Below are 18566 nucleotides of genomic sequence, written 5' to 3' on the forward strand. Positions count from 1 at the left end.
GAGTAGGAGCGGGATCAGGGCTGCGCAGCTGAGAAGTGCAAGTCGCCTTTCCAGATGAGAAAGGCCTGGTGTGCTGAGCCAGAAAGATGGAGCCCATCCTCCCAGTGGAAGGCAGACAGGCGGTGTAGGGGCTCTTTGATGCTGCTGGTGGTTCCAGAGTTGTCCAGCAGCCCCTCACAAAATACAGAAAGGGTGGCTTTGCACCCCACCACCTTATGGAATTCAGCAGGTGGGCTGTGTCCTTTCTCCTGGGGTAAATGACTCCCCACCACCACCGGAAAGAGGCAGCACACCCGCACTGGCGAAGGCTAAGGCAGTCAAATGCAAGGAGCCTGACAGGCTTGGTCCGTCTTCGGGGAGTGGGGAGCAAGGAGGCAAGGTAGCTTGCCCGCCCACCATTAAAAGCAGAGGGAGCCTGGCCAAGGCGCCCTGAGTCCCCTGCTGGCTGTGTGCTGGCTCTGCTGGGGGCAGGAGCTCACCTGTCCCCCAGCTGAGCAGCAGGCTTGAGCCAGTTGTATTGGCCTCAGACTGGGAGGTGCTGGGGTGAAAACGCCTCAGCTCCCATGGTGAGAGTTGCAGCAGTTTCACCCAGCACCTCGCCAGTTGGGACCGATGCAGCTTTTTTCAACATCACTGTTTATCACTACACGTGATGGTGAAAACCCAACACTGCCCAGCCCTAAGGATCATCTGGGGAAATTTTACTTATCACAGGTTGGTAATCCAAAAAAGGGCATTTCCCACCATTACCCTTGTACCGTGAAATTTCCTTCTCTCTGCCCTGTGTGAAAGATTGTGCACCAGCTGCTTCAGGTATATTGTAAAAACATATTTTTGTCTAGGCAAAGCAAAGCAGCAGCATCTGGAAGGCACCAGTGGTTAGTCACACAACTCATATCTGATATAAATTCAAGAGTTGGAATTCAGAGGCCGTTGTCCCATAATAACCAACAATATCAGTGCCCTGACTTAGTCCCAGTTGAAACCAGTGAGACTAAGGCATGCTTTAAAATTGCAGTATTGAAGCCTAGGAAAATAAAAGTGATAGTTCTGCAGCTAAAAAAAAAAAAAGAAAGATATGTGGCAATATACACCAAATATTTGCAACCATTGTTTGTATATTGACTTATTGTGCAATATCACCCACTGCTAGGCATATTAAACCTAGGGTTTTAGTGAGGCGACTGTACAAACTCTGCAGAAGGTTGCAAAAATTTCCCAGCTGTTCAAAGCTATTTGGTCTAAAGTGTGAAATCCTATTAAATCAACAAGCCTTTGTCACATCAATAAACTACCATGAAACAGACTGTGAGGATAGAAGCTCCCATGTCTCAGCATATATGCATCACACAGCAAATTGTGTGAAAACGAAAGGATCAGTGATCCTTCTCTTCAAGTAATTTTCCACGCTGGCAAGGGATGCAAAAACTGCCATGGCTGGTTTGAAATTCATTGATAGTGATGGATCTCAACAGGGGGAACATATTAAAATCTAAAATCAAATGAGCCAGTCTGCTCTGAAAAATATATTGGGTGGTATCCAACTAAACAGTTCCACTAGCATAAAGACTTTTAGCTGTGCAAAGCAACTTCCCCAACCCCTCCTCTCCCAGTTACTCCCTAAATTTGTTCTGGGGATTCCACCAATCCTTTGAAAAAGAATTAAGGGGCATATAGAGGGCACACGGGGAAAGTTGAGTGCGGAGAAGTTCCACTGCACAACTAAAAGTCCTTGCACCAGCAGAACTGTTAAGTTGGATATCATCCATTGCTTATATCCTGGCCTCATTCTACAGTAACCAACAGGTTTCAACTTGGAAGACAAAGCATTCCATTCCTATACTGTTAATTCACATTCTCCCACAACCATTTCCACCCCCACTTGTACTGCTGCCCCTGGATGAATAGCTCGCAACTTTCTGCCCTCTACATCCTTCCTTGCCTGTTCTCCGACCCAGACCATGGGTCTTCTACATCTACCTCTGTGCTACTCCACAGGCTGAAAAAAGGAACCCTGCCCAGAAGAATCTGGGGAAATGCTGTCAGAGAACCTCTCACAACCCACCTGGCTCTCTTTATACTAATGAAATGGGCTGGATGATACTAGGAAGTTGTGAGTGGAGAGATGTTCCAAGTTTTCTAACCTCCTCAGCTGATGTCTCCAGTTTTTTTCTTAGCATCAGGCAGAAAAAGAGAAGCCCTGCTGGAAGATGGTTCTAAGTTAGAGGGGTGGAGGGGAGCCCTTGTGTCACTCAAGGTTACCTTCTAGTTTTCTTAAAAGGCCAGCCAGGATGAGCAGCAATGGGCAGAACACAAGCTCAGACATTAGGCAAGAGAACAGCTTGGATGGAAATTGCCTGTCCATTAAATGATTAACAGAGGGGTGGTGGAGGCTGTTGTGGCCTCTCTTTTTGCAAGGTTGTTTTTGAGAACATTGTTTTACGATTGATTACTAAGATCATAATGTTTCTAGGGTTTATTATATCCAAGAAGCATCTTACGTAGTTTATGAACTCTTCCAGCACAACTTAATAACAAAGTTGAACCATCCACTTTAGAAGCAATTATAATCTTCTATACTGGTGCTCCTTGAAATATGAAGAATCAGTTTAATTGATTGGCCACTTGCCAATTCCACCAAGGAAAGCTAAAATTGTCAAGGATTGCTATATTTAGCGTCTTATTGGATAATCAGCAACAACAGACTTTAATAGCGGCAGATTTGTGTGCTCTTACACCTTTTCTGATGAGAACACAGGAAGCGCGTTCAAATAAATGTGAGCAAAACATGTACTGTACCACATTAATAAAAATGTGTATAGTTTTATTTTTAAAATAACCAAAAAATTATCAGGATATATTTAAATGTTGGTAACGGGGGGCTAATAATCCTCCATCTTGGTGGATTTCAGTTGTTAGTTACAACTTAAAACACAACTGCATGGAAGCTATTCAGTAAAGGACTTGTGAAGCAACACCTCATAGTAATTTTCACATTTTTTGACCATGCAAAAACCGACCCTTATAGCTATAAGGATTGTACTGTAAATGAGTGTCTCAAACTGTGAATTGTGAGATGGGTTTAAGTGTGTACTGAAAAGACACAATAGTCATTTCAGATTTTCCCTTGTACTCTATACAAGGGCTAAAAAGTTACACAGGAAAGGGATACATGTATAAGCCCTGCCCTCAGAACCACCTCAGAACCACTAGGTGCCCTGCCCTCAGAACCACCAGGTGAACAGCCTCCTCTTGAGATGTTCACACATCTAAGGTCTGCAGGGTTTCAAAATGCATTCTTTCAAACATACTTAGAAGCCTTCTTGCAATTGCAGGCATGGTTCAAAGCATAAATCGTTATCATTTCCATAGGAACAAATTATTTTCCCCTAGAAACAATTTAGAACACCTGTTTGTTTAAACCCAGTCTGTCCTGATTATATATAAATATATTTTTTACACATTTCAGAGGAAAAGGATGAGTGTGAATAGGCGTAATAGTTCTAAAGTTTATGTTTAGTAGTAGTACTAATGGTAGTTGTTTTTATTGCAGAATGATCTTTAAGAACAAATTCCAGTTTGAAATACATCAGCATTGTGGTGCCTTTATTTAGAAAGTGTCTGATATAACATTTGTTGTAACTTGTCATTAATACTGCAGCTCCTAAATACATTTGGGTTAGAAATAATTCCCACCTAAATCAGCAGAAATTACTGATCAGGTTGTTATTGAATTTTTGTCATGTTTTTAGAAAGGAACCTAAATTATAGCTACATTCAAGTTACTACAAAGCCTCTCCTCCTTGCAGAGGGGGGGAGTTGTGAGCAGGAACCATTTCCCGCATTGGCAGAGGGCGTTTCGGCCCCTGCCCAGCCATTCCGGCTGCCGCGCCACACCCCCAGGTAGCCAACCAACCAGGTGGAGGCTTGGGGGCGGGGTTACTCCACTCAAAACGCAGCCGCGGCAGCGCTTCCCATCCATTGTGCTGCTGCCTTTTGTCGGATCACCCACCTACCCTCCCTCTAGTTCATTGCTTGGTTCTTGACATTGCTATGGACCTGTGGTTGGTCGCCTTGGTTGGCCAAGGGGCCTGGTAGAAATTTTTATCCAACTGGCAAATTGGCACCAACCAGTTGGTTTTTCACCTACCTTGTAGCAAATTGTCACAACTTTCTGGTATTGGCGGTTAGGCATTGGAATATGTTTATGTATTGGAGGGCAGGGTGTGGCCATCGCCTACCCCTCCACTTTATGGGTATTCCGGTAAAGGAATCCGGCGGTTGTGGATCCTGTCCGACGCCCTTGCTAGTGGCTAGGGCCATGGCATGACCCCCGGTGACATCAGGGGGAGCTTTCAGTTGTATTTGCATGAACAGGCTCCTCCCACTGGTGGTTAACCCTTGATAGACTCACCCCTCCCTGAGGGGGTGGAGTCACTTGCTGTGGTTTATCCAATGCCTAAGCCAATACCTCTCACATGCTGTAATCAATAAAGTTGTGGCCTTTTTTAGCCCATTAACCTTATACAGTGGTACCTCGGGCTACATACACTTCAGGTTACATACGCTTCAGGTAACAGACTCTGCTAACCCAGAAATAGTACTCAGGTTAAGAACTTTGCTTCAGGATGAGAACAAAAATCATGCTCTGGCAGCGCGGCAGCAGCAGGAGGCCCCATTAGCTAAAGTGGTGCTTCAGGTTATGAACAGTTTCATGTTAAGAATGGACCTCCGGAACGAATTAAGTACTTAACCCGAGGTACCACTGTATACCGTGTCCATGTGGTTTTCTTATCCTCAAGCGGGTGGCAGGTCCTTGAATCACAACTCATCACATTCACGGACCCTGTCAATGCAGCTCAGACAGTTACAATGCAATCCTATACAGATCTACTGAGACCCACTGAGATCAATGAAGCTTACTCCCAAGGAGTACAGAATGCAGCCTAAGTTTTAAGCTGATACACAGCTGACTGTCAAGATCCATTCTCTTGATCTGGTTAATTCATGTAAGGCTCTCTAGATTAGCATACAAATAGTGCAGGTGAGCTTGATCATAACTGCTAGAGCTTGCCTACAGTTAAATTACCATGGCTGACCCTGAAAAAATAGCTATTTAGTAGACCTCATTTTAAACCGATAGCCATGAATTTAGCCAATCAACTTTGTTAGATACTGACATATTCTGAGTACTGCAAACAATGCAATAGAAATAATCTCTTCAAATACTGCATTGCTGAAGCCATACTTGTAGATTAACCTCTCTACTCTGCACATCTATACAGAAAATCTTTCAGAGCAATAAACATGTCTCAGGATACATATTGGGGCCATGAAAATGTCCTTCAGCAGTCCTAAAAGACATTGCATTCCCCTCCAACTATTTACAACATACCTTGTAATATACTACCTAAAACTAAACTCTAGTGTTGGTACTATAAAGACTATATGATTCCCTTCACTACTGTTCTCTGCCTCGCAGAGAATCTGTGCATTCCAAATAGTGATGGAGTCAGAACCAGAATTTGTATTTTGAAAAATGGAGGGTTTCTTCTTTTTTCTAGTAGCCATGATGCTCCTTCAAATCTGTTTGACATCTGATAAAACTAATCTAATTCTATCTACATAACCCCATCTGAAACAACCTCAAACTGTTAAAAATTGCAGGCTGCCGGGCATGCTGCCCTTTCCCAGCTACCTACCCACTTTTTGTTCAACATATACTGTAAGGAAGAAATCTGGAGAATTTGAAAGCTTTGTTCTTGGCATTTTGCCATTCTGGTTGGTCTAGTAAAGGTACTGTGGATTGTTCCGTGGATCTTCCTTTTGAAATTAGTAAATCGTTCAAGGGAAGGAACAGTAATAAGTGCATAGTTAATATGACCTTGTAAATCTGAGGTCAGAGAGTAAAGTGCATACTTTGGCACCTTGCCAGTATTCAGAGATTTAAAAGCCTGCCTTAATGTATTGCTATGGGCTTTAGAGCTTAACCTCAGTTGAAAATAAAGTTTTCAGGTATGATTATCTACTTTCTATACAGCTACTGTTATGTTGTCCTTGCAGCATAATATAGCTAACAAGCTCAAGGTTTTGCAGTGCTTTTTACGTGATGGTTTTATCAAACTTAAACACAAGCCTCAAACAGGAGCATTTACCTTTTGGTTTCTCTTTGAACTTTTCACCCTATAAATAAGAAAACTCAAAACCAAGAAATGTCTAACAAAGGCATCGATGAATCTCAATGCAAGATGAGATCAAGTAGCTGGCAACCTGTTTCTATTATTATAAATGCTGTGTATTTTTTAAAACAAATAGCTAAATAACATGTCATTATATTATGTATATTGATTAAATTTGACCTTTAATATAAAAAGTTAACCAAGCCCCTTCATCACAGAGTTTTTTTTCAGAACCATCCAATAAGTCACAAGATACTAAGCAAACTTTTGAGTTCTCCAGCGTTCTTATTTTGCTGTATGTCAAACAGAGAGGTGAGGCAGCACTGGGAATGATGACGGAGCCCGCAAGTCTGCAATTTGGGATCTTAAGAGTCAAACACAGCAACAGTTCCCCACCACACATATAATCTTCATTTACCTTTCACAGCCAGTTCCAAGCAAAGTAACATTAAGATAAATAGACAGGAAGACAAAGACATGCTGAGGCACACTATTTAAAGAAAGGCAGCACAAATATTTTGATCACTAAATAATCAAAGCTTAAACAGAAAGCTTAGTGTTTTAACCTTCACTTTTTGAATACACATAAGTACCTTTCATCTAGGAAATCTAAACTCAGATGAAACACCTAAAGCCCAGGCTAGATGCGATGACAACAGAATCCAGTATTTTAAGGTAGGTCTGATCCAACAGGAGCAAGATGTAAGACCAAAGAAGCACATAGGCTGGGGGGGGGGTGTGTGTGTACTAAATCCCACCCCATGAGCATACCACCTCCCTCTAGGTGCTTTTCTCCCAGTGGAACTGAGCTGGTATGAGAATGAAGCTGAAAGAAAGCAGCAGGAGGGAAAGAGCGCTGAGAGAGGAAACTTGCAAACAAATAAAGGATGGTTGAAGCAGTCTGCAGCCCCATGACATGCAGTTTGGGTCTGAGGCTAGAAATTCAGAATTCTAACATCCATAGTTGCAAACTTGGTGCCTCATTTCTGAGGTCAGCTCAGTACACTGGTCTAGGCACTGTGCAAACATACAAGTAGAAGTTTTTAAAATGCTCCTGAATTACAAAAAAGGCATATGTTTATAATGCATTTGATCTTATACGTCTGTGCAAGACTGCTCTTGACAGCTAATTCCCAGGGACTTGTGGGGCTTTCGGTTCCTCATCACTATGCCAATGGCAGCCCCCATCCCCACTATTTCTACATGACAATCTATTTCTCACACAGTTTGTTAATCTTTTTAGTTTCCTGTTGGCTTAATTGTTTTTAAATAGTTTTAAAAAATAATTTTAACTGGTTTTTATTGATAATTTTAGTATTTCTTGCAAACCGCTTAGTTGTTTTGTTACAATCAAGCAGTACATAAATTTTGCAAAATAAACAAATAAGGGGCAAGTCCTGTCTCAGTTGTTTGAGTGTAAATTTGCATACATATACAGGTGCTCCAGATGACATTGCGTATTGAGACTTGCAAAAAGCTTTTGACAAGTACCTCACCAAACAATCCCGAGTAAACTTAGCAGTCCTAGAATTGTGGTAACAGAATCTGATCTTTTGGCCTGATCTAGCAGAGTTTTTACGCTTATATCTGTCAGGAGGGTGGCTCCATGGGTACTACTCCTCAATGTTCCCAGCTTAGCCATTAATTCACTACATGGCTTTAGTAAAGCAATTATTCTCCTAGTCTAAACACAGTAATAATAACTGGTCTTACGATAGCCTAAACATTGAATGCTTTTTTTTTTTTATATAATAATTTTTATTCGTTTTTCAAACAGATAACAAAAGCAACACAAAACAACATAATTTCCAACTGATCGTTTCATACCCTTCTTTCTTTTGACTTCCCCATACCTCCCCATCCCTGCATCCTTGTTTAATGATTCTTTAGCAACCCTTAGGTCCATTATCTTAATTCCCTTTCGTAAAAGTTCCTTTAGGTTTTTTTTGATTACTGCTGCAATTTCTTTACCTCTTACCCCCTGACATCTTAACATTCATCAATTTTACAATTGTTCTTAAGATATATTTTAAATTTCTTCCAGTCCTCTTCCACTGTCTCTTTCCCCTGGTCACGGATTCTGCCCGTCATCTCGGCCAGTCCCATAAAGTCAATCACCTTTGTTTGCCATTCTTCCAGAGTAGATAGTTCTTGCGTCTTCCAATACTTTGCCAGTAGAATTCTTGCTGCTGTAGTGGCGTACATAAAAAAAATCCTATCCTTCCTTAACACCACTTGGCCAACCATGCCCAAAAGGAAAGCCTCAACATTGAATGCTTAATAGCAGTAGCAGCTGCATAGCTATGTGGGTGAGCCATGCCCAAACATTCTCCACCTGCAATGGCTCCTGTGTTGAGCGTAAAAGCCTTAAGTCAGGTTTTAAGTGCCTTTGCCCAAAAATGCACAGAAGGAATCCTGTTAATGCAAGTTCCAAAAGTGAGGAGGCTTCTAACCACATTCAGTCAAACATGCTGAGAATACCCCTTGACACCTGCTCAATACAGGAAAGTCAGGGGTGTAGCAGGTGGGCATAACACTGCTTCACGCCAGAAGCTATTGAACTGGTGTACAATAAGATAAAATGTGATAAAATATTAGAAATATGAACTCCAAAAATAATAAAACAATTTCTAAAAACTCTAAAAGCAGTAAAACCATTTCTAGATTCCACAACTGATATTCCATAAATCAACTGGCTCACACTTCAAGGAGAGTCTTCTTATCCAAAAACACATTCAAATGTCAAACCTAAATGTCAAATTGCTAGATGCTTGTCTAATTCCATTTGGTAACTGATTCTAAGGGGTTGGAGATGCAACCCTAAAAGCCTTGTTTCTAGTACAAACTAAGTGCACTCCTGGGGCATATAGTACTGTTAGTACTGCCCAATCTGAGGGGTACACTTGCCAGGTAGGCTGAGGCAGACCCTTAAGTAACCTGGTTCCAAGTTGTTTAGGGCTTAAAATCTTAAAAGCAAATATTTGATCTGCATCTAGTAGCATATTGGCAGCCAGTGCAGCTCCCACAGCAAATATGTTAAATGGTGTTGACAGAATGCACCAGTCAACAACCAACTCTCTCTTTTAAAAACTGCAGATCTTCACCAGCTACTGGATCTTACGACTGTACAGTACTTAAAAGCTTTGAAGCTTCTACTTGAACCCCAACTTCTCATTTCCCAACTGTTTTGTCAGAATAATGAAAAAGGCATAGCTGATGGCTATGTTTCTATCAGTTCTTACTCAAGTCTCTCCCTCTTATGCTAGATCTGTGAATTTAGGAGTGGGCTACCACAATACATTCCAACAGAGAGCCACACGCTGGATCAACTGTCAAGCTGTCTCCTCTAACAGCTGCTATACAAACAGTCCTGAATATCTTAGATTCTTTAGAGAACAATCACACTATCTGCATTCGTTTGTGATGATTCTCTTATTTGGCACAGTTTAAGGAAGCAAGGTTGACAACAGCTTTACAAACATAATAATTTCACTTTGTCTCAAAAATAACTTTTTCACTCGCACTATTGCTACACAGTACCAGTAGCACTGGGCAGAACTGAGAGATCCGATTCAAAATCCCAGCTCAGCCACAGACTTGGTGAGTGGACTTAGGCTAACTCCCCATTCTCATTTTCAGACCATCATTTGCAAATCATTTGAGCAATAATAGCCTGCCACAAATAATTGTTATGAAGAAAAATTAGATTATAGCACATTTTGTAGAAACTCTTTTTTTCTCCTTAAAGCCTGCTACGTACAATTTGCACAGCTGTCAACTTTTCCCTTTACTTGCGAGGAATCCTATTCGGAATAAGGGAATTTCCCTTTAAAAAAGGGACACGTTGACAACTATGAATTCATTAACCTATTACTCCTTTAAGCTGGAGTTCACTGGAGCCATTTCCCCTTATTCAAGAACATTCCTACTTCTGCTCTACATATCAACACATATATTGATTTCTACATGAATTATGATAGGTTAGGTGCTGTGAGGTACAAATATTTTCCTTTCTTTGGTTCACATTCTTTTAACCAGCCCCGAGCCTTCAAAATCTGAAAAAAACCCTAATACCCTGATCTTTGTAAGAATAACCACAGAACCCAGGTATAATGAGATTATAGGCACATAGAAGTATTGTTTAGGGTTAAAACTTTCTCATGGGTCAACCAGGGTTCAAACATACCGGAAGGATATCACATACACATTAGTAAATTGCCTTTTGCCCTTTAATGGCACATTTCAAGCACTGATCACACATTTGACACGAAAAAGTTTATTTATACCACAAATGTGAACCACATTGGCAACACTTGTATCAAGGGAAAAGTATAACCAGCTAGCCTAGTTTCAGCAATTTAGATGAACTGCTCTGCTACCACTAATATTTTGTACTAGTGTCTATGATAGCACAGGCATCCTCTGAGTCTAGTAGGATGGAGCAGCAAGTCTCCAGCTCTCCATACCTTCAGGCAACTACCAGTCAAGAACCCAGAAATCCACCTTGAAAGTGTATTCAGACAAATTACACATTGTACTATTGAGTTATGCTCACACCCCAATTTTCTAACAATACAGGGCAGGTCAGAATCATTTGGTACAGTGCTCACCCCCACATATAACAAGGAACCTTACAATACTCCAAAGGCCTCTTCATTCACCCCTAAGAGAATTAAGCCACCAGAATCCTCATGGAATGAAGCTCTTCAGGTTTCAAATGAAAGGGGGGAAATCTAAAAAGTATAAGGTGACTAGTCTGCAGTCTCTTATTTATTCAGCTAAATACACAGACTTGACAGAATAACAGAGCTACAACCTGTGTGAGTGTGTATGAGAATATTAATGGCAAGCTTATAATACTGTTGTCAAAGTGTATTTTGCATGCAAGTTGTAACTTAAAAGTCACACTGATCTAGTAGTGGCTAATTTTCTGAGGTATAATTTCACTACTGAAGAAAAGTTCTAGCTTTCTTTTACAATTTAAGTATATTCCTTCCAGTAGCACCTTAAAGACCAACTAAGTTAGTTCTTGGTATGAGCTTTCGTGTGCATGCACACTTCTTCAGATACGTATCTGAAGAAGTATCTGAAGAAGTGTGCATACGTATCTGAAGAAGTGTGCATGCACACGAAAGCTCATACCAAGAACTAACTTAGTTGGTCTTTAAGGTGCTACTGGAAGGAATTTTTTTTGTTTTGACTATGGCAGACCAACACGGCTACCTATCTGTAACTGAATTTAAGTATATGTTCAAGTTACAGTTTTAAGTATTCTTGAGTTCTGCTATTTTGCCTACAAGATCAAACACTGCTTTTGTGTGAAGCTACATATGCATTTTGCAACCTGTGTACGGAGATATATAAAAATTTAGAGAAGTTTGAAGCCTTCACAACTAACACAGTTCAGCATAACATAAACTTTCCTAATTACAGCGAGACACTAGAAAGTAAATCATGCCACAACAGATAACAAAGTAATTTATGTACAGTACTTAAAGCTGTTCTTTCAAATCACATTCTCTAGAATGCATTTAGCACTAAGTTTAATTACAAAAAAGTAAATCAGACTAAAACACTACTTAAAAGAACATTTCAGTAGGAATTAGGGGTGTTAAGTCAATGATGTTTTACTCAAAGCAAACCCACTGAAATTAATAGACCTAACTTAATCATGGGCACTGATTTCAACTGTTATACTATGATTAAAATCTAGTTGAAAAGCACCCTAGGATTTTCAGGAATGGATTTATTATGCTATCATAGAGAGAAAGAGAACAGTGCACTGGGTAAAGACCTTATGACCTCGGCTACCTTCTGACCACATATACGTATTAGCTCTTTACAGGGCACTGAAGGTCAACATGGAAGGTGTGTACATGTGAAGCCACCTTAACAACCTTATTAACACAATATATGCACTGAATTTGCAATACATTTCAGAGCACAAAGTACACCAGCAGCACACCAATCTACAGAAATTAATTGCTGTGGTGATATTAATAAGTATATAAATGATTTTTTTAAAAAATGTTACAAAAATAGTTAAAACTGCCAACACAGCACCCGATCCTGAACTCTCATTTCCATATCAGAGGATCATGGAATCAGGACACACAAAAACAACTGTATCTCTATGTTTGATTTCTGTCACTAGGAGCAAGACTTTAACAGCCCCGCCACGCAAAATTTCTGCGAATTGTTCCTTTTTATTTCAGGATTTTAAATATCTGCTCATCTAGTTGTCTACGGCAAGGGGAAATTGTGAGGGAAGGGACGCTTTTGCAAAATGTAAGAAATTTATTTACCTCTTCCCCCTTCTTTTCCCTTTCTGGATGTCAGCATGTAACAGTGAGCTTATGTAGGAATATGCGTAAGCGGAAAGGCTAGAAGAATATTTAATGGGCTTGTAGTTTCTGAATATTTCTACTTTCAAGGCTGTTTTATACATTTAGCTTTGTATTACATCTCATACTCCCCAAAGGGCTCCAAACATAGTTCACAAAAAAAGTTAGAAACACCCATACTACTTACACTTTGTGATTTGCAGTTAACCACACATGTGAGATTTTGAGAAAAAGCAAACTAAGAACAATTAAGATCATCACAATACTGAGGAAATAAAGACTCTGTTCCTGAATCTTGTTTTCTTCCCCAATCTGAATAAAGCAACCAGCCATCACTTTCTTTGAACACAACAAATATTTCAATGGAAATCCTGTAAAACTATAGATAGAACAGTGCGGAATATTCGAGTGTATATCCAGTACATAGTCTTTTCCCGTTATTTCATATTTCCTAACAAACCAAATCCAATTTCCAAAAAAATCAGCTTGTAGTCTGGGGAGTATGATCTAGTCCTTCCCCTTCACACACCATAAGAGTCCTCCCATATGCAAGTATCTTAGCCCAGGGAGGCTCCTGATGAGAGTAGAGACCAGGGAAGAAGGGCGACAGGAGACTGGCTTGTCCCCTTAATTTTACCAATAAAATTTTGTTCTCCCCTGATACTCCTACTTGAACTTACATTAAATATCCAAAGTTAAATGCAGCATGTAGTAAAAGGGACAGCTACCACTCAAGTTCCACCTCAGTCCTAACTGTACCTTCCTTTATTTTCCTGACTCCACAAAGTCATCACCTGAATAAAGGTGCTGCGTCCCCACATTCCTTGAGAATTTACAAGGAGAGTTCAGTGATCCAGTGCATTAATAAATATCAACTGCTCTGATCAATATTGGCCCCAATATCAATGAAGTGTTTAACACTGAATCATTTTCCAGGATTTCAATTTTAATTTATAAAACAAAAATCAAGAAAGCATTAAGATTATCATTAAAGTGAACTACGAGATGCTTGGTTACTGAAAAAGTTTATCACATGTGTACATTCTGATAGAGCTCTAATTTCCTGAAAATAGTCACTAAAATCCAAATCACTTTTAAAAGTATCTATAAAAAGCATTGTTTACCTAAATTATACTGAAGAGCAAAATGAAAAGTACTTAATCTGCCTTATGTAACAGAGGATTCTAATACTGCATCACTAAAATTAAATGCATTGCCTTACAATGCAGTGCTACTGAACTCCAATACAATGAAATGGATTGAACTGGAAAAAAATAATGCAATGTGGTTAAAAACTCTGGAGAAAACAGTATCTGAATTCTCCGAAGAAGCTTCTATGACTTCTGCTGGCAAGAACAACCAGCAGTTTATAAAACACTTGCTCTTCTCTCTCTCTCTCTCTCTCTTTTCTTTATTAAAGATTAAGACTCACCTGGGCTTGGGCCACCTTCCTCATAATCCCGTTCGTTCATAATCAGGAGTCAACTCTTCAAATGTTAAAAAGTGAAAGAGCAGAAAGCTGACAGTTGCTCTCTCGTTTTGTACAAGACCTCAAATCCTGTCTCTCGATAGTAGTGGATTAATCCTGAAGCAAGTCATCAAAGCTTCATGCAGTTTAAAGTATGCATGTGACACAAAGCCAAGCTGCAGTGCAACAGCAGCAGCAGCACTCTCCAACAGATTAAGCTGAGAGAGATGTTCATCAGTGATAAATCCCCCCCACACAGAAGTAAGGGCAGGGCCTACATCTCTATCATCAAGTGTCGCCAGGTAGAAAGCCTTAAATTACACCTAGAATCGACTTGCACTTTACAGCAGCAGATGTCTCTGAAGCTATTCCATTACACAAGCCCTCCTTGTGGATATGAAAGCAGTGAGCATCCAATCATTTCGACAGCATGCTATTCATAAACCAATACTTTACGTAGATAAAATATTTAATCCTAAATCCATGGGATTAAAGAGCTAGTAAATGATTTTTAATTTACATTATCTTAGTGGCTCTTAAACTGCAGGGTGGGACCTCTTGGGGAAGATGTTTGGATGGAAAGTACTTAGGAGGGAGAAAATCCTGCAGCAATCAGTCAGAGATACTTTCCTCGTAGCAGTAGAGGTTTAGCATTAGTATCAGCATTTTGGTGGCTGTAATTGTGGAAACTGGAGAGGCAGGGAAAACATGGGAGCTTCTAGCCACAGCAACCACACTCCCCATACATCTCCTTCCCTGGTTGGGTGTCTTCAGGAGAGTGTCTGAAACTCTGTTCCATTCCTCTAATGCCAGTGTGGGATTAGTCCCCTAGTTCAGTGTTCCCCAACCTTGGGCCTCCAGCTGTTTTTGGACTACAATTCCCATCATCCTTGACCACTAGTCTTGCTAGCGAGGGATGATGGGAGTTGTAGTCCAAAAACAGCTGGAGGCCCAAGGTTGGGGAACACTGCCTTAGTTCACAGATACTCATGCAAACAGTAGTATGAGAATTCTGGCCACTTGCTTCCAGAAGAATCACTGCTGCTGAGTTTGGAGACAGAGAGCTGGTAGAGCAAGGCAAAAATCCTGCACGGCTTTTATGTTTCATTGGGAGCAAGTCCCAATGAACCCAGTGGGGCTTTTTCAGATTAGATATGCATAGGATTACACCGTTAATTTCAGAAGACGATCTGAATGCAAAAAGTTTTTGGAACTGTGCAAGTTCCTTTTTGAAATGACCTGGCAGAGAAAGAGGCAAATGCTATTTGTTGAAATATATTTGTTTTCCATCAAGGCCAATTCACACACTTGTTCTGAAGCACTAGTCCTCACAATTCATATAAGGAGCCATTTATGACAAAAGGTTGCTCTGTCAGAGAGAAGACCTTCAAGTCTTCTTTGTGATTTGTTAACCTTTTGACACATTTCTACATGTCTAATAACTACACAGACTTGTTACAGGTTTCATTACTGGTGCATAAAGCCCTGAAAAACTTGGGACCAAGATACCTAGCAAACTGCCTCTCCATTGCAACTCTGATCTTCCTCTCAGATCTTCTAGAACAGCCATGCTGACCATACCACAACTGGTGGAATGCCATCTACAGTAATGCCATCTCAAAAATTAGCTTCTCAGTAGTACCACCTACTCTCTAGAACACCCTCCCACACAAGGCAGAAATAGCAGTAAAGTTCAAACATCTCCTGAAGAGCCATCTATTTAAGAAGCCTTTCACTGGTTCATACAATTCATCACACTGTTCTTGTTCTTGTTATTATTGATATATTTCTTCATTTCATTTCATTTTGGTTATAATTTTCCGACTTTTATCTTATCTTTTCCAACTTTTAAGTATATTATTGTGTTTTATGTAAACCATTCTAAGCAATGCAGAAATATTATTAATATAAATAATTGTTACCCACATGGGTGGTTGAAACACATGGGAGTTTATTATTTAACACAGATTAATTTAATTTAAAATAAAATAAAACTTTAAACAGATTTTTTCTTTAAAAAAAGGTTATAAAATTACCATGCAATGACTTTATGTTAATGACTGTAAATGACAATTCTGAGGGACTCGAAATATATTGCCCTTGAAAACCTTTACATGTACAAAAAACCCTTCAAAACAATATAATGAGAAAGCATCAATGTTTCATTTCTGTTACTTTATCCCTTTGCAGAAGTAAAGAAGCCCACTGCTCTAAAATATAGTTCCTACAGGACCCAAAATATTCATGTTTTATGTTTTATCTGACTGAATATCCAAAAGAAACCTAACCAGAAAAAACTAGATAGTGATCAATGCCCCCTTTAACCAAATAAGCAAATAAATTTAAAAAATCATGAAATCAGTAAGACTCAATTTCAAGTAACTATGCTTAGAACATGTTTCTTTTTATTACTGTTGTGGTAAGGGCAGTGCTTTTGTTCTTTAAAAGGTTTAGGAGTACTTTCATTTTGACTAAGAAAATCACCATTTTATAATTCAAATCAGGAAAAATAAATACAGTAAATGGACAAAAGTAGAAAGATTGACAAAATGTTTAGCGGTATGAGTACCCCCAGAAAAAAGCACTGAGTAAGGGCAAGTTACAACCATCAGTATGAATGTGCATTAACAGTTGTCAGAGCACACGTAACAGATTACCCTAAACTCAAAGTAAATTATTAAAACCAAGTCTGTTCTGTCTTTCTTGCTGCCCAGATAATACACAACTTATTTAATTGGCCAATGATGTTATAGGTTCAAACCCCACAAAAACATAAGCAGAACAGTTCCAATTACAATAACATTTTCATGAGAATGGTCCCTAAATTAGTGGCACAGCAAGTGCTCTGTACAGTCCTAAACTCAATCTCCAGAGAAAATATTTTAGACAACAGGAGTAGGAAAGATCTCTGCCAAAGATCATGGAAAGCTAGTCAGAGAAGACTGAGCTGAGTTAGAAGGACTCTCAGTAGCCAAAGGTTTGAAATGAAATAAGGCAGCTTTCGGTATTTGCTGTTAAATCTAACTTTGTTAGTGAAGGTAATGTTGTTTTATTGTGCTAAAAGTATAGCACTGGGGAAGTAACCACGTGCTATCTGTGAAACACCTTTTCCCTGGCTCCTTAATTATCCATATCAGTCTTATTTGAGAATCTACAGCATCTAAAATGCTAACATTTTAATGAGGGACCATGAAGACTGAAAACAGCATGGGCACTGATCTGTTGAAAGGAGGGGGAAAGTCTGAAGTCCAGCTGGACGGATTTCAGTTTGAAATGTGATATTTCCTGAAACCTATTAGGAAACAGCTTTGTGACTTGCTGGAGACTGCTATTATGGTTGTGGAGCTTGATGTTTGTGAATTTGAACAGGAAAAGATTAAGCACCCACACTCCTCTCAAAATCACAGCTTCCTTTTTTCAGTTTTGTTTTGTTTTAAGTGGTTTCGTTAAATGCACTTACGTGTAGGCTGAGGTCTATCCCAAACTTGGTACCAAACATCCTTTTACTGGAAATGCTAAGATTCCTGCCTGGATTTTCCACATATTACCCACTTGTGGCATAAAAATGAAACTGGAGAACAATGCTATAAAGCAATACTAACAACAATGGCTTACCAATGACGATTCAAAATATTTTGATTATATATTTCAAATAATGTTAACACAGCAATTACGTTGGGGAGGGACACATCAAAGTTGACACCACAGATGGCACAACTAGTATGTTAGCTGGGATTTGATTTTTTTCCATCTGCTATCTAAGCAGCATAGTGTTTGCACATATTCAAGCAATATCAACGAAGCACAAATGTTAGCCTCTGATCACAGAGATTACAATATTAGATATGTTGTCTGCAAATAGCATCATGTTCTGGAAAGTAATCCGCACGTGTCACATCTATTGCCAGCTATGAAATGGTTATGTAAAACACCAGATCTATACTGTGCAACTCGATGGAGAAAGTTTACTCATCTAAAAAGAGACAATGTCTTGAGAATATGAGCTTTGAAAGCATCTCATTAAACAAGATCATCTGCATTCATGCAGCAAAATAGGCATGTGCTTATAAATTTGATGTGTTGAACTTGTGTGATATGGTAGCTGAAACAGGTCTGCGTAACTTAGGACACATCATGCCGTATGCAGCATACGACCCATTTATTATGGCCTACGAGGTTCATGGTAATTATATGCGTACTAGAGACTGTGGTCCTGCTCCCTCTACTCACCAACCCCTTCCCCTTGTCACTCCCTCCACATGTAACACCCTAAAGCTTCCCTTCCCAACTGATTTCTGAAACCAATTCTCTTCTATTCCCCACTTTCCACCTTCACCCCATGTCCATGCCTCCTCCTTTTGTGCAACTGCCCCTGTATACAAACCACCCCCATTGTAAACTCCTGCGTCCACCACCCACATGGCAACAAGCACTCTTTTCACCTTCTGCTCAGTTGTGAAGTCATTGTCACCTCCTATATTCTTCAGACCCTTTCATGCCCCTGCTTCCATCGGCAACCTCATTCCCATGCCTCCTGTTCCCTTTTCTGAAACCCCCTTTGCACATTCACTTTGT

At 39.9% G+C, this 18566-nt stretch overlaps 2 protein-coding genes across 9 annotated transcripts in view; one reads left to right on the top strand and one right to left on the bottom strand.

Annotated features, from left to right (window-relative positions):
• The window catches only part of MAJIN (membrane anchored junction protein), a 172536-nt gene that overhangs the window by 91679 nt on the left and 62291 nt on the right, over positions 1-18566 (top strand). The gene's annotated exons all lie outside the window — the stretch shown is intronic.
• SLC12A7 (solute carrier family 12 member 7) overlaps positions 1-18566 on the bottom strand; it is a 137144-nt gene that overhangs the window by 61722 nt on the left and 56856 nt on the right. The window contains exon 1 of one of the 7 annotated variants that reach the window (XM_079983940.1): positions 13956-14066. The exons of 5 other annotated variants lie outside the window; for them this stretch is intronic. In XM_079983940.1, the coding sequence (XP_079840066.1) occupies positions 13956-13995 (40 nt within the window). In that variant the 5' untranslated portion in view covers positions 13996-14066. Of the gene's footprint in view, positions 1-6772; positions 6795-13955; positions 14067-18566 lie in introns of those variants that run through there. One more of the 7 variants, XM_079983941.1, reaches the window with a different exon arrangement.

The sequence above is a fragment of the Podarcis cretensis genome (assembly GCF_951804945.1).
Source record: "Podarcis cretensis genome assembly, chromosome: 7".
Classification (NCBI taxonomy): Eukaryota; Metazoa; Chordata; class Lepidosauria; order Squamata; family Lacertidae; genus Podarcis; species Podarcis cretensis.